Source organism: Anser anser, assembly GCF_964211835.1.
Source record: "Anser anser genome assembly, chromosome: Z".
Classification (NCBI taxonomy): domain Eukaryota; kingdom Metazoa; phylum Chordata; class Aves; order Anseriformes; family Anatidae; genus Anser; species Anser anser.
This window is the reverse complement of record NC_139723.1, coordinates 87,794,861-87,810,600: the sequence shown is the minus strand read 5'-3', so window position 1 is coordinate 87,810,600 and position 15,740 is coordinate 87,794,861. Positions and strand designations below refer to the sequence as shown.

General features: G+C 44.8%; 1 protein-coding gene across 1 annotated transcript; it reads left to right on the top strand.

The window, feature by feature from the left end:
- The first annotated feature begins 506 nt into the window (after positions 1-506).
- Positions 507-13,892, top strand: LOC310889486 (asparagine--tRNA ligase, cytoplasmic). The gene is made up of 15 exons (XM_083817011.1): positions 507-637; positions 2,164-2,246; positions 2,459-2,524; positions 2,627-2,719; positions 3,152-3,241; positions 3,955-4,033; positions 5,221-5,291; positions 5,552-5,638; positions 8,015-8,236; positions 8,637-8,836; positions 9,279-9,414; positions 10,453-10,566; positions 11,174-11,305; positions 11,866-11,997; positions 12,564-13,892. The coding sequence occupies exons 1-15, from the start codon at positions 595-597 to the stop codon at positions 12,693-12,695; spliced, it is 1,680 nt and encodes a 559-aa protein (XP_083673137.1). The 5' UTR covers positions 507-594; the 3' UTR covers positions 12,696-13,892.
- Positions 13,893-15,740: the final 1,848 nt, after the last annotated feature.

The following is a 15,740-nucleotide window of genomic DNA, read 5'->3' as shown; positions in this document are numbered from 1 at the left end:
AAATGGTTTTATAGTAAAAAGCATGGTATGCAGTTCTTGTTCAACAGGATGTACATTGCAAAAATATAGTGAAGATAAATATACGAAAGTTTTCAGCTTCTCTTCTAGTAAGTATATGGGTAACAATGGGAGTGTGAGAGGAGTTTAGATATGAAATGGCGGTAGCTGTAACGTGTCATGGGGACACGTCGCAGGCTCACTGCCCCCCGGCCCGGCAGCCCCCCGAGCAGGGTGCCCAGCCCCACGTGCAGGCGGCTGCTGGAGACCTCCCCGAGCAGCCCCCAGCCCCTCTCTGGGCAGCCTGGGCCGGGGCTGCGGCACCCGCCCAGCACAGGAGTGCGGCCTGGCGGGCAGGGGGAGCCGCCGGGGCTCCGCTACGGCCCTGCCGCTGCGCCCGGACGCGGGCCCCGCTGACAGGAGCGCGGCTCCGCCCGCCCCGCACCTCCCTGCGGCCCGCCCTGCCCGGGACAGGGCCCCGGCCCCGCGGCTCCTCGCAGGGGCGGGGCGGGGCCGGGCGGGGCCGGGCGGGGCCGGCTGATGCAAGGCGGCGGAAGCGCGGGGTAGCCGCTTCCGTATCGCTGCGGCAGCGCGGCCATGGCGGGGGAAGTGATCGGCAGGACGGCGGCGCTCGCCCTGGGTGAGGCACGGGGCCGGGCGGCCTCCTGCGGCCCGGGGGGGGGGGTGCGGGGCGGTGCGGGGCGGCCCCGCGGCCCCTCGGCCCTCACCGCGGGCAGAAGATGGCGGCGGCCGCGCCCCGCCGGGGCCTCGCGGGCCGGCTCCGCGCCCTGGGGCCGGGCCGGGCCGGGATGGGGGCGGCCGGGCGGCTCGCAGCGGGCCCCGCCGGGCCTGGGGGCAACGGGGAGAGCGCGGGGGGCGCGGGCGGGGCCCGGCCCGGGGTCACCCCCAGCTGCCGTGCGGGAGGGTCCCGGCGGCCGTCGGGGCGGTGAGGCGGCGGTGCCGAGCCCGGGTGGGCGCCCGGCGCTGCCGTTTCCCAAGAATTCGCCTGTTAAAAGCTAAAATGAGTCAGTTCCGCGCCGCGTGCGGGGCCTTCTGCTGAGCACAAGCCAAACGCCTCCAGCGCCTGTACCGTGGCTGCGTGTGCTGCCTGTGTGTGTGTGTGTGCTGCTCCTAACAGGCCGTCCGTCCTCTGCAGAGAGTGCAGTTGTTCTGAATGACTTGAGTAAAAAGAAAACAACAACAAGAAAGCGTTGCGTTTTCCTCTAATTAAGGAAAGTACTGCACACACGAATTTTGCTGCATTTCTGGCTGTTAGCTGTGCAAGGGTGGCAAAGAACGGAGCGTGTGCACGTATGGACATACCGATACATGTGCGGGTGGTTATACATCAGTTCATACCTATAAATACTTATACATACGCAGGTACATGTGTGTATATATATTTGTATTTACGTGCGTGGCCCAGCCCGCAGCCCTGGCGGCTCCCCCTGCCCGCCTGTTGAGGTGAGAGGAGTGGAGAAGGCGAAGGGGTGCTCTGAACGCAGGACGGGAATGCTGATACGGGAAACCAGGGTTTTGTAATGGCCGTGCGGTCAGACAGAGGTGTAATGTGCTCTGATCCCTGGAAATCGAAACCAAATCGCGTTAGAGAAAAAGGTCCATGTTTTAGCAGTCGGGGCGTGGGGTGGGAGCACCTGGGCAGGAGCAGTGGCCGTGCGTGGAAGGCTCTGGGCCGTGCAGGCCTTATCCTCTGGCCTTTGCGTCCGTTCGGGCACTAGAAAAAAGACGAAGTATCTTCTGTTCTTATAATTTGTGACTCATTCCTTGGCTATGTGTGAGCTAAATGCTGGGTTGAATTGTCTGACTTTTCTCAGCTTATTATCTGCCTGCTTGCCTAGACGTTATGTCCAAAGAAAGCTGCTTCCTTCTTGGCCCCTGGTGTGCAGCCAGGGGCTTCCAAGAGTCCGGTACTTTGGGAGTCCTTAAGGCCTCAACGTAATGCATTTTCTGCGTGGAATGATTTTTAACATGGAAAATACTAACGGGCTCTTACTTGTGCTACCAAGTGATTGTTTCTGAAGGTTTATCACTGCTGATAACCACGAACATTTTATATCTTTTGTGTGTGTCCAGTTTCTTCCTGTGTATTTCCATAGTTGATACTTTTTTTTTTGAGTATTTGCCTGTATTTGTCATGTCTTACAGAAGAGCTGTATGTTTCTGAACGAGAGGGCAGTGATTCCACTGGCGATGGGACACAGAAGAAACCATTCAAAACTGTCTTAAAGGTAACTGCAGAGAACGTGTGCTGTTCTGAAGCGCGTGAACTGCTTTAGGTCAAGTGATTGGCCGTGTATTCCTAAATGTAAATTTTATAGCTGCTGTTGCAGCTCCGACCAAAATGTCAGAAGTAGATTGCCTGCTCAGTCCCTTTAATGGGATTACTTCAGTTCACCTGTGGTGTTGTTGATTCTGTCTTTTTTCCCTCCCCACTTTTAAGGCTCTGATGACAGCAGGAAAGGAACCGTTTCCTACTATTTACGTGGATTCGCAAAAGGAAAATGAGGTGCTGTAACACCTTCCCAACAGAAATTATTTTAATACTCCTTTGTGTGAAGTGACACAAATGTAATCTTCTATCTTCTGCTTTCTCCTTGGTTTGGTTTAGAGATGGGCCATTATTTCAAAGTCACAGATGAAAAATGTCAAAAAACTGTGGCACAGGGAACAAATGAAGAATGAGGCTAAGGAGAAGAAAGAGGTAGGTTGCGGATGGTGCTAAGCTGGAGGAAGCATGCCTTGTTTCTTTTCCAAAAATATTAAGCAGTGTTGGTGTTGTTTCCTACGCCCCATAAACCTTTAGTTTGTTCTTCATCTGTACCGTATGTTTTACATTTGTTATTTACAGCTTGTCTTTGTTTAGATTAGGACAAGCAATGACTGAAACTGTGTGAGTTTTGAATGATGGCAATCTATTGCCTTTGGACTTTGGGGAAAAATGAGAAATGCTTCTGTGCATTGTTTCTCGTCCTGGTCTTAAATCAGGGCAGGCCAAGCCCCAGCAGGGTAACAACAAGGCTTTTTATGACGTCTGTCTGTAAGTGTACATTGTAGTCCCCAGTAATTATAAAGAGTGAGACTCTTATAAAGCGTGGCCACAGTTATTTAATACTTATTTTTTCCCCTAAACCAGGCAGAAGATCTCTTGAGAAGAGAGAAGAACCTGGAGGAAGCTAAGAAAGTTGTTATCAAGAATGATCCCAGTCTTCCAGAGCCAAAATGTGTGAGTAAGGTCCAGTGCCTGGTTTCCAGCATGTTGTCTGCACAAAGGCTGTCTCTCTGTGTTGTGGTTCTGACAGCTGTTGAAGGCCACTGTCCAGTTGCTGTCACTAAATGTACTTTTGTTTTTCTGGTTATCTGTGTACTCCAGAAAGACCGAAGTCAATATATTAATGCATTGGTGGGTATCTAAACCTTCTCGGTTCATGCACCAGACTTTTCTCTGTCAGTGTTTGCTGGCAGATACCATATGGAAACCATTTGGAAAAGTTTGTGAGTTTTGCTTTGGTTGGTTATTGTAGTGGTGGAGGATGAAGATACCCTGCTGGTCAGAGGACGTAATTTAAGTCACTGACACACCTATAGCAGTTCTTACGTGGCTGTTTGTAGAGTCCTGCTGGATTTGGTGATTCGATGCAGTCCTTAACTTAGTAAGCAGATGTGTGGTGGGGTTTTGGACAGAAGGGGTTTCTATGTACATGTGTAGAAAATGGATCTGATTAGAGCAAGGCACTCTCGTGGTTCCCCTTTGTGAAAGGGGCAGCCAGGTCCAGCTGGGTTTAAATCCTTGTCGCTTTCAAACCAGCGCACACTGTTAGTGTTTAACTGCCTGAAGCACGATCCCTTTCAAAATTACTTGTGTAATTGTGTGGAAAACACCATCTAAATGGTGAGTTATATTCCTATTTTTGATTGCTTTTATTCCCTGCTTTACAGGTAAAGATTGGTGCTCTGGAGGCTTATAGAGGCAAGAGAGTAAAGATTTTTGGCTGGATTCACAGGTTACGTAGGCAAGGTAAGTCACGAGCACTTAAAGCTTATTGAGCCTATGCAGGGAGATGGAACAAACCAAGTAGCCATCAACATTCAGACATTTAATGAATCAGACAGCATCTAGTCTTAAATTTTTAGCTCATCACTTAGATTTGGTGTATCACACTGATCAGTACAACACTAACAAATTCTGTACAATGTATGAAGATGTAGACATTTCTTAGTTGAAAACTTTTGAGATGTTTGATTTGGAGGCCAGTCCTACAGAATTTCTTCAAAAGACTTGTTTCTTACACTAATCGTAGAGACTGAGGAGCTAGATAGCATCCGCTCATAGCGAAATCAGTGAGTGAGAATTTTCTTTAAAGTTTCATAAAGTAACATACCTTCTTTTAGCAGTTTAACAAGTAATACTTGCTTTCAAACTGACCGGTATTTTAGTTAGAATCATAGAATATCTGAGTTGGAAGGGACCCACAAGGATCATCGAGTCCAACTCCTGGGTCCCCAAAGGACCACCCAAAAAAAAAATAAAAAAACAGGTCATGTGTCTGAGAGAATTGTTCAAACGCTTCTCGAACTCTGGTTCGCAAGGTGGCGTTCGCTGGGGAGTGACAGGCTTATGCCAAACTTCCTAGCACAAAGCCTGAAAACCGCAGGCTGCTTCCTGTGTTCTTCTGCCAAACAACTCTGGAAGTGCATGGCAAGGCTGAGTCTGACTTCACAGAGAGCACTTGTTCAGATTGTCACTGTAGGACTTGACCAAGCAGTTATGGATCTGAATATCATGAGCATTTTATAGAAAATCAATGTTTTAATCAGATGCTTTTGCGGAGATGTGGGTGGAGGTGATGTCACTGTATCCACTTCAGGCATAAAGTGGGCCTGTGCGTTCTGCATTGCTGTTAAAGGGGCCTCTGGGCCCCCCTGGGCCGGAGCCTGCCTGAGGTCGTGGCGTGGCAGTGCAATCCCAGCTGTGCTGAGGCTGGAGCAGGCAGTGCTCTTGATGTTTCTGTGATCGAGCTAATGCTTTGGTGTTTTCTCAGAACATCTTTGCATGTTTGTTTTTTCCTTAATCGAAAGATGTGATCATGGTCCTTCGTTAATAATCGGCACATCAGTGGGTAATGTTTCTTGGGGGTGGGTTTGTTCAAATGGATCAGGTGAATACGTCTGAGCCTGTATTTTTTTTCTTCTCTTTCTAACCAGGAAAAAATTTGATGTTCGTTGTTTTGAGAGATGGCACAGGTTTTCTTCAGTGTGTCCTTTCAGATGAACTGGTAAGTTCTGATGATTTAATTCAGTTCCCTCATTAAATAAATGAGGTGTTCATACTTCGTCTGTCTTCTATGTAAACAATAGGAAGTTCCCCTAAATCTACTGATTATGTTGTATTTTTGTTAAATTCAGTCTCCTGATGCTAGTTCTTTGTCAATGTGAGCTCTAGTTATCTTGTCTGTGCCTCCAATAGGAGATGTAGATAGGTAAACCAAAAATTAAAAATTACCATAACTGTGTCTCTTTCTTTCTCTCTCTGTAGTGTCAGTGTTACAACGGGCTAATTCTCTCCACAGAGAGCAGTGTTGCAGTGTATGGTGTGCTGAACCTTGTTCCTGAAGGCAAGCAGGTAGGGGAGCTGGATAGTGCTGTGTGTTTCGGTCCTCCTTTTCAACAGTTTATCATTTTCCCGATGAGAGGAAAAGCAGAGGTAGAAATAATTATTGAATGATTTCAGGGGGAATTTGTTCTAGGAAAAAGAACAAACATCCCAAAGTTGCCGCTGTCACCCGCATTTTGTTGTGTGCCATGTGAACCGTATGGCTCTTCTCACTTAACTTTTGCCTGAAACAATTTTCCCCTGATACGTCACATAGATACTTCCTAAAATATAACAGTGGAAAACTATATTAAATAAATAGTTTTATTTTCCTTAACAGGGGTAATGAATGAGGTTTTTCACTTTTTGTTTTGTGAGGTTAAGAACTCAGGGTTAATTCTCTTCTACTGAGTTGAGTTTGTTGACTCTTCACCGTATTGTTCACTGTATAAGGACATTTACTTGTCTTCCAACACGTGGTGGGTGTATGAGCTAGGCAGTTTGCTATAACTTTTTTTGTAGCGCTTTGTTTGCAGCGGTGGTCTCAGATTACTGGCTGGGCAGGTAGCTTTCAAAATACCATGCCGCTTATGCCTTGTCCCTCTCTCATTCCAATCTAGATCTAAAAACTGTTGCTGTTTGGAAGATGGATCGAATATAGAGTTACAGCTAATGCCATGTTAAGTAGCTATGCATAAGGCACAGAGGCACAGTCCATAAAAAGGATTCAGACTGAAGGCAGCAAAGAAACTTTCAAGTTTACCCCTTCCTTTAGATACATATTCATAATTGTCATTGACTGTGCAGTGAGAGTTGGTTCTCTCTGTGGATCGGCACTCTATTGTCTGGTCTATCGAGTGTGCTGACTCCAGGAAGACAAGAGAAGAAATATATCCGAACAGAATCGCATCCTGAAGTGATGTTATATTGCTTCAAACAGTGTTTCTGAGATGTGTTAGACAATACCTGAGCAAAGTAGTCCCCTCACTGTGGCTGCCGGCAGAGTGTAAAATAAGGGCAGAGTGTTAACCTTCTGTGGTGCTTTGTAGAGAATTCAGTTCACTTTTAAGCAGTGCGCTGTCGGCCATTACCAGCATGTTTTGCTAACGAAACGTGGATAAGCTGAATGGTTCTAGTTTGCCCTGTTACTCGAGTCCTATCCCCAAGAGATCTTCCGAAGGTTACAGAGCCAAGCTCAGTTAAACACGAGTCCATTGCCTGGTGCGTTTGCCTATCAGAAATCAGTATCATTTCCTTTTCTTCACAGCTTATACTACTGTGAAGTCTAAAAACAAGTGCAGGTAAACAGGGATCAAACACTTCTTTTAAACAGCTTTCACGCAATTTAGTAACTAAATTACTCATTTGTACGCGACTGCTCAGAATGTTTCGTACACTGAAAACACTTTGGCTTTGTGTCTCATCACAGCAATAGAATGCCTTTAGTGCACAAAATCATCAGATCTGTTAAAATCTGTTAATTAGACTTTGTAAGTCGGCATTTATACCCTGAAACTGCTGTAAATATAAGAAGGACAGAAGCCTGCTGTGACCCACACGGGGGAGCTGGTGAGGCCGGCAGTGCAGGCAGCCAGGACGGAGCCCTGGCCCCTCTGGCCCCTCGGCTTGCTTATCGCAGCAGGTAGCAGAGGGGACCTGGCCAGCACGAACCTGCTGTTTTCATGTCGCGGTGAAATGCTGCCTTCTGGAAAGCTGGCTCGGGCATCTCTGACAGATGAACTCACAAGTACCTGCAGTGAGCTAGTTCTTCCTCTGGCGTAATCTAAGGGACTTCTTCGAAGTTTGCCGCCAGAATGGAAGGGGAATGTGGCTCAAACAGTAGGAAGAACAAAATCCATTGAATATCATACTGCAGGCTTGCCCAAGTGTGTTTATGAACATCTCTGAAGAGATTACACAGTCAGTGAGGTCCATTCTCTCCTTGTGACCTTTGTGAAGAATTTTTTTCTTATAGCTAACTGAAATCTTTTTCCTGCAACTTAAGACATTTGTCCTTTTGCTCCATTTCTTCTATAACCACCCATGAAATAATTCAAAGTAGCAAGTAGTTTCCTTCTGTTTAGCGTTTTGTCCTTCCAGCTGAATAAACCCAACCGTCTCTGATATGTTACACTTCAACAGAACGTATCTGGAAGGCTCTAATTATTTGGCAGTAGTACTCAGTTCCATTCACATCGAGTCTGACAGGCTTGTGGTGGGTTACAAACAGCATTTTCAAGGCTGGTATGACTGGGTTACAAGGCAGTTACTGATAATACTGCAGTTAGAAAGATTTTAGTATCTTTTTGTTTAAACGAGATTGACATCTCTGCCACAGCCAGACGGTGACGTCCAGGGAGTGAAAAGCAGACTTCTGAAAGTTTTGTTTCACTTTTAAATTGGCAGGCTCCAGGAGGCCACGAGCTGAACTGCGACTACTGGGAGCTTATAGGTCTGGCCCCAGCAGGAGGGGCTGACAATCTCCTCAATGAGGATTCGGAGGTTGACGTGCAACTTAACAACAGGCACATGATGATTCGAGGCGAGAATATGTCCAAAATCTTCAAGGTGCGCTCCATGGTGGTACAGGCCTTCAGGGATCACTTCTTTGCCAATGGATATTATGAAGTAAGTATATTTGCCCTTGTTGGTAAGTGACTACTCTAATTTCCTTACTTCAAGGCTATCTTTTTCTGGGCAAACCTGTACAGACTTTCTGATTGACTTGAATTGTTGGGGGGGGAAAAAATCTGTTTCTTAGGAAACTACTGTGTGATCACTTTCATAGACATAGATCTCGACGTTGTGTAGACATTTCTGAGGTAAGTGTTACAGCATGATTCACAAACAGCCTGCATACCTCCTTTCAGGGTGCTGAAGGATATCAGGAAGAAGTACTTGTAGCCATAGCTACGAAAGTTTTGTAGGTGGGATTCTGGAAGAGCGTGCCTTACCTCACTGCTGTAACATGTTGTTGTCACTGTCCTTAATTCTTCACTCAAGTAATGACTCTCTTGTTCTTTAACAGGTCACACCACCAACTTTAGTCCAGACGCAGGTGGAAGGAGGTTCAACCCTGTTCAAGCTGGATTATTTTGGAGAAGAGGCGTACCTAACACAATCGTCCCAGCTCTATCTGGAGACCTGCATTCCAGCATTAGGAGATGTTTTCTGTATTGCTCAGTCATACAGAGCTGAGCAATCCAGGACACGCAGACACTTGGCAGAGTATGGAGAGAGTATACTTCTCTATTGTTTATGTATAAGTGAATTTTTAAAACAAGGGGAGTAGCTGGTGGTTCGATGACAATATACAGCGAGAAGACAGCGTAATGCTACTATGGAACAGCTGATCAAAAGTGTATTTGGAGGTAACTCCTCGTATCAGTGAACGTCCAGCTGGTCATATTTGATGTTCAGTGAAGGGGGATTTGCTCAAAACAGAGCTGATACGGTTTTAGGAAGCTCTGTGTTTTTAGAATAAACAGTTCATACTGTTGTTTTCCTTCCTTTTTTTGTATTTTAAGAACCTTATTTCCTTTGCAGTGTAGAAGTGGGAGAGTTGAAAAACAGGACAAAAGTGGGTTTCATGTTTTTTCTTGAGTTTTTTTCATAGCTATAGATTTGTTGCTTGAGTGTGGTTTTGTAATGTCAAGACCTGTTTTTTCAGGTACACTCATATTGAAGCTGAATGTCCCTTTATAACTTTTGAGGATTTGTTGGACCGTCTGGAGAACTTGGTTTGTGATGTAGTTGACAGAGTCTTGGCATCACCTGCATCAAGCTTACTGTTTGAGCTAAACCCGGTAAGCAGCAGTGTGGGGCAGTCTTGAGTAGACACGATCTGCAGCGTACCTTTCCTGATGAACATGTTCATCTGGGAAAGACAGGGCATGGCAATGAGCTCTGCTTACTTAAGTAAGAATATTAAATGACATCAAAGAGTGAAAATGCTGTGAGGCTGGTAACGATTCTTCCAGGAGCTGGGGGGCTGCAGAGGAAGACGTTACCTGCTAGTAAGGTCTAGGAGCCAGCAGCGTGCTGGGATTTATCGTAATGTGTACTGTACCTGTAGAATAAAAACCTCTGTCCTAGGGCTCATAAAATTGATCAGCTGGTACTCGCAGATTGAGCGTAAGGGAGCAATGAAACAACCCTGGCATTTTACTCCCTGTGCTGGAAGGTGCGGCTCTATAAAGCTATCTTCATTTGCTAGAGACCCTTTGTCTCCTGCTGCCTTTGCATAGAAAGTTAGCAGTCTCTTAAAGGCATCTTATCTCCTTCACTAACTTTTCTCTCAGAGCACGTATAGATTCTCTCATCCCTGTCATTTTGACCTGGTTTCCTGATGAGTACTGGAAGGTTCCATTTTCAGTTTGAACTGAGATGGGCAGGAGGTCCAAAGTAACAGAAGCACAACCTGCCCTGTGGGCTTGTCACAAAGGCAAATTCTGCAGCAGTCTGATGCACAAAGAAGCAAAAATGTTCTTTTGTGGCACTGCGTGTGGAATTTCTGCAAACTGTTGAGTCTGAAGCACCTACATGTGTAATTAATTCATACGGAAAAGGAAAGAGCTCTGAAAATGCTTCCTCTCCTCTCTTCTGCTGTCATTTTCAGCATCTGTTCTGTGAACTGCACTGGACTTGGAAGATGGTTTTGTTGGGTTCCAGCTTTTCAGTACTTCTGAGCTTTTTAAGCAATAGTTGATACACAACCTGCAAAGGGTAGCGTGTGTGCTTTGAGTGTGGAAGTGGACTAGCTGATCGACTGGAAAAATAAATCTTAAAAATGATACCCTTCCAAGCATTTTGATGTCTTTATTTACATTTATTATTATTTACAGGGCTTCAAGCCTCCCAAACGTCCTTTCCGACGAATGAACTATGCTGAAGCAATTGAGTGGTTAAAGGAACATGATGTGAAGAAGGAAGATGGTACTTATTACGAGTTTGGGGAAGTAAGTCTTTCTGAGTCTCCTTAGAAATTAAAACCAAAATCCCACAGTCCTCCACTAAGGGTACGTGAGTTCCTTGAAGAGCAATGCGTTTGGACCATGATCCCATTGTGTTTGGGATCAGAGACCTCGTGGAGGTCTCCAGCAGCCGCCTGCACGTGGGGCTGGGCACCCTGCTTGGGGGGGCCCTGTTGGGCTGGGGGGTGGGAACCAGGAACACATGGGGCTCCCTGCCCACCCTGACCCATCTGTGGTTCTTGGTCTTAAGGTTTGTGGAAAACAACTTGGGGGAAGAGGAAATGAAGCTCTTCAGTGTTTGTTAGTTGTGTGGAAAGTTTGTTTCAGGTTCAAGGTTTGCCTAGTTTCCTGTGTGAAATGTCGTGTAGACTGTTAAACAGTTTTTTTCTGACCTGTATGTTTTTGAATATAAATATAGTTTCTTGAGTTGTTCTAAGATGTTTGTTTTAAAAATGTAGGTACATGAGGTTGAATGCTTGGATATGTGTGGTCTGAAAGTGTCTTTGTCTGTGTCTTGCCTGATGTGTTGTGGGCCTTGAGGTTTTGGAGTGTTCTTGGTTTTAAATATTCATAGGGCTCTCTTTAACCCTAGGATATTCCTGAAGCTCCTGAGAGACTGATGACAGACTCCATTAATGAGCCAATCTTGTTGTGCCGATTTCCTGCAGAGATAAAGTCTTTCTATATGCAGCGCTGTCATGACGATTCCCGTCTTACTGAATCTGTAAGTTGGTGTTTTACATAGTGGTGTACAGGCTTCTAAATAGAGTGGGAATGTCTCTGTGAATGAGCATGAAATGAATGAGTACTACAGGAAAACCTTGGAGAATTCCATACCAGAATTTGTCTGGGGCCTTTCTTGGCATGACTTGTTGATACTGTAGAAACAAATGAAGCAACACTGAAGTGCTTAAAAAATGTCATTAGATCACAGTGATCATGCTTTTCAATGACCTTTGGTTGGTTCTAGTCTAATGACAATATTTCTGTGACCTCTTGGGGACTATTATCTAAAAACTAGCTGTCTAGCAGCCAGGAAGAGTGGTGGTTTTTAGGACTGTTTTTGTGGTGTAACAGTTTGGTGTCACGAAGAGTGTTAAAGACTAAGTCAGAGATCCTAGTCAGCTGGTTTCTTCCATGTATAAATTGGCTCTGGAAGGAATTGCCTTCTCTCCTTCTGTCATGGAGAGTTAATATTAATGGTAAAACATGTTATGTTTTAAGTTTGGGCTTCATCTTTTTGAGGGCAGCTTAACTGTAATAGTTTGATCTCATGTGTTGTAGGTTGATGTGTTGATGCCTAATGTTGGTGAAATTGTTGGAGGCTCTATGCGTATTTGGGACAGTGAGGAGCTACTGGAAGGCTATAAGAGAGAGGGCATTGATCCCACGCCGTATTACTGGTACACCGATCAGGTATGTAAAACAGATTCAGTGTGCTGCTTGTCAGACATTTGAATTTTCTTAAACTGCTTCTAAAATGATGCAGTCTAAATTGCATTCATTTTCCGTGACCAAAAGTAGATGGTCGTTTAACCACTGGCAAAATGCAATGGATAATAGTTTCCATTCTGTTAAATTGCTTTTGTTTGCTACAGTGCATGCTGCCCATACCAGATTGCCTTCATTAAACTGGTCTGGGCAGGTATATTCCCCTTGTAATGTCTTCCACAGTGTGCTACCTTTGTGAAGCCCTTGTTAGATAAAGATGGGTTGGTCTTTCCAGACTGGAATAGCTAGCTCTGCAAGGAGAAGAGAAAAGGATGAGTTTGGAGAGAAAAAAAAAAATCATTAAGACCTCATCTTTCAGCTTCCATTTTTCTCTTCTAGTCCTTACATTGCCCCAGGGAACGAAACACAAATATCTTCTCTGAGGAGAGCATAGTCCGTATTCCTCCTCATTCGTTCAGAATATGGCTTTGGTTTGTTTTTGTCTTAACAAGCAAAGGGTTAATATCTTCTCTGTGATTTTAATTTCACAGAGAAAATATGGTACCTGTCCTCACGGTGGATATGGTTTGGGATTAGAGCGGTTCCTGACCTGGATTCTGAATAGGCACCATATCCGAGATGTCTGTCTCTATCCACGCTTTGTCCAGCGCTGCAAACCATAGCCATCCTTGTGACAAACTCCAAGAAAATCAAGCAACAGATGCTTGGAAAAGAACGATACACTCTACTACAGCCCGTCTGAGAACAAGACTTACTGCAACCTGTTGTTCATACATTCATTAATTTAGTGTGTGAGAAAACACTTTTTTTAAGGAAAATGCTACTAATTAACTGGAAGAATTCTTAGAAAAATAATGTTAGGTGTATTTATGCTCTCAAGTCAACATAAAACAAAAATCCTAAGCTGGTGTTCTAGATTTTTTTTCTCTTGTGGTTTCTTTTGGAGAAATCAGTTCAAGCTTTTAAAATTCCCAAATCCTGACCACTGAGAGTGATATGAAGAAATGTCTTCTAAATGGCTCAACAAAATATAAAAATGGAGAATAATTGTGCTGTGCTTTTTTTAGCTCTTACTGCTTTTAATGGAAGTTCTGTTTGAGTTTATTCAGTTGTAAGCTATGTAGTATTGAGCACTAAATTCTACTGAAAGAGACTTTTTTTTCTCCCAAATTATTTACTATTAATTCTATTAATTAAAAACTATAAGACTGATAGTGAGGTATGCTTCGATACTTTTTCCTGATGCCCGCGGATGGAGTGCTACAGTGGGACCGTGCACTCCCAGCATAAGCTGCATTACAGTAGGAGGGGATGTGCTTAGAGACACCGGAGTGTTTGTGGTGCCTTTGAAACGAAGGTTATTCCATCTGTTTTAGACAAGAAGTGACTAACCGAAGACCCAAAGAAACTAACTTTGAAATATAATTGGGTTTCAGCATTGTGTGCTGACTGAATTACTGTCCTCTCTTGGTGAACTGTAATTTGAGCAGTGCTTTCCCACTTCATGCTAAAGGATGTTTTCACGGTAGAACAGTTGCCTTGCTAGCTTGGTGTACTCTTGTCCTGCTGCATCTTAGCAGACTTTCTGGCTGTATTCAGGTTATCAAATAGAATTAAGTAAATATTTAATGTGTTGAATCATCCATCTGTATCCTTTTTATCCATAAATGCGAGCCCTTTTACTAGGAAGAAGAAAATCTGTAGGTGCATCACTGGCTACTTGCACCGAGACTTTATCTGGATTTGCCATTCATGTTGAGCTGTGCGATATCCGTATTTTTGTAATAAAAGGCTTTTTTCTTCACCTTGCATGTTAAATATACAAACTGGTCTAAATCAGCAGCCAATAAATTATGTCAGTGTAAGTTGGTGTGTAGGACAGTAGTTCTTGACCTGTGATGTCTGTTTCTTTACCTTCACTTGGCCTTTGTAGCTTACTTGCTTAAAATATTCTATCCTGGTAGAGACAATCACTGGGGGGGAAAGCAGGAAAAGTAAATTTTCAAGTGCAGTGGATACATGTGCTTTAAAACAAAATTTGCTTTTTTCAAGCTAAATACCTATTAACTTAAAGTAAACTTTCTGGGATACCCAGTAGAAATATTGTCCCGAGAATAAATGAGAGACGTGGTGCTGGATAACTAGCTGCAGAGGCAGCACCTCCAGTGGGAGTGGGCTGGGACTTTGGTTGCTGTGGTCGCTGAGGCGTCTGACGGTGCTTCTTCTGGGCTTGCTGAAGTGGGGCCGGGTTTGTAAGCAGAGTTGGTCTCTATCACACCAACTGATTCGGTGGGAAGGATCGAGGTTGCTTCCAGAGCTTTTAGACATGACACTGTCTGGGTTTCCTGGGGACTGCTGAGGCCTGCTGACCTGCAGGGTTGCCCTTTGAAGAGGATGAATGAAAGGTACTCTAAGAAATAAGCGTTGCTAGGATGGTTTTTCTTATCCACACCTCTTTGAATTCACATTTTTCACTGACTTTCTCAGTCTTTCTGTGGCCTAGTCTTTTTCTGACAGAAAAAGACAACAGATTTTAAGAGCTGCTTCTCATACAGTGACGTGCCTCAGCTCTGTTTCTCACATTTGCCCTACTCTTTTTATTTGTGCCTTTGTTCTTTGTCTGAACTTAGCAATTAAATTATTCTCTGAAGTACCTGAAAAGGTGTGGTCAACCATAAATTTCCTGTGATTTGGAGTATTTGTTGCAATGTGTTAAGTATATAAACCAGAGGAAGAAGGGAAATATGAACAAGCTTGACTGCAAGAAAACAAAAGTTATTTCTTACTCCTAAACTGATGCATGTGACAACACATTAACAGCGAGCTATAGGAAAAGTCCCCTGTTCAAATGTTGAACGTGCTACCAAATAGTAATCCTACCCTTTGGGCTTTTATTGTTTGTGGGTTTGTTTGTTTTGATTCTTTTGTTGTTTGTTTTTATAATTGCTCTTGTGTTGAGATGCTCAAGAGGCTTCTGTGGTGCAGGATGTGTAGAAATTTGTGAGCATATACGGAGTTTTATCAAAAACTAACAAAATCCTTCAAATGGCCGTAGTGATAAGGGCAGAGAAAGGTTGGGAAAAGATACTACTAGAAAAATTCTTGTTGGCAGGGCAGTTTTCCGCCCCTTAAACCGGAAGGGATGAGCTGCTTTGCAAGGTTAAAAGCCTTAAAATGTCAGGGGCGCTGCCAGGGGAAGGTCGGAGGACTTGCAGGGAGCTCATGGTAGAGGCAGCCCAGATAAGGAGCTTAAAAGGTGACCGAGATGAAGGATGCCATCGAGTCAACCGTAACAGTGCTGTGCGCTTTCCCAATCTGCTCGTGACGCAGAGGTGCTGGGCAAGCCACCTTGCTTTCCATGGAAAGGGTCCTGGAGGTCAGCAAGGGCCTGTGTGAAGCTCTTGGCGGGGGGCAAGGGGTAATTCCTCTGGCTGCCCCCGAAGCCTAGCTCACGGGAAGGTGGCCGTATGGAAGGGCTGCTTCAGACAAACCTTTGCTCTGTTAAACTTCACTGCGACTTTCCCTGAAGATTGCAAGCCCCGCAAGGTTGTGGCTGCTAACAAGAGTTTTCAGAAAGGCACCTCAGGTGCTGGGAACACAGCGGTGCTTAATTTCATACTTATTAGAAAGGGTAAACAAAGCTGCAGAAGAGTGTAAAAGACGCGATTAGAACTTGGATGTCGCGCTCATCCGCGTGTTCGTTTCCC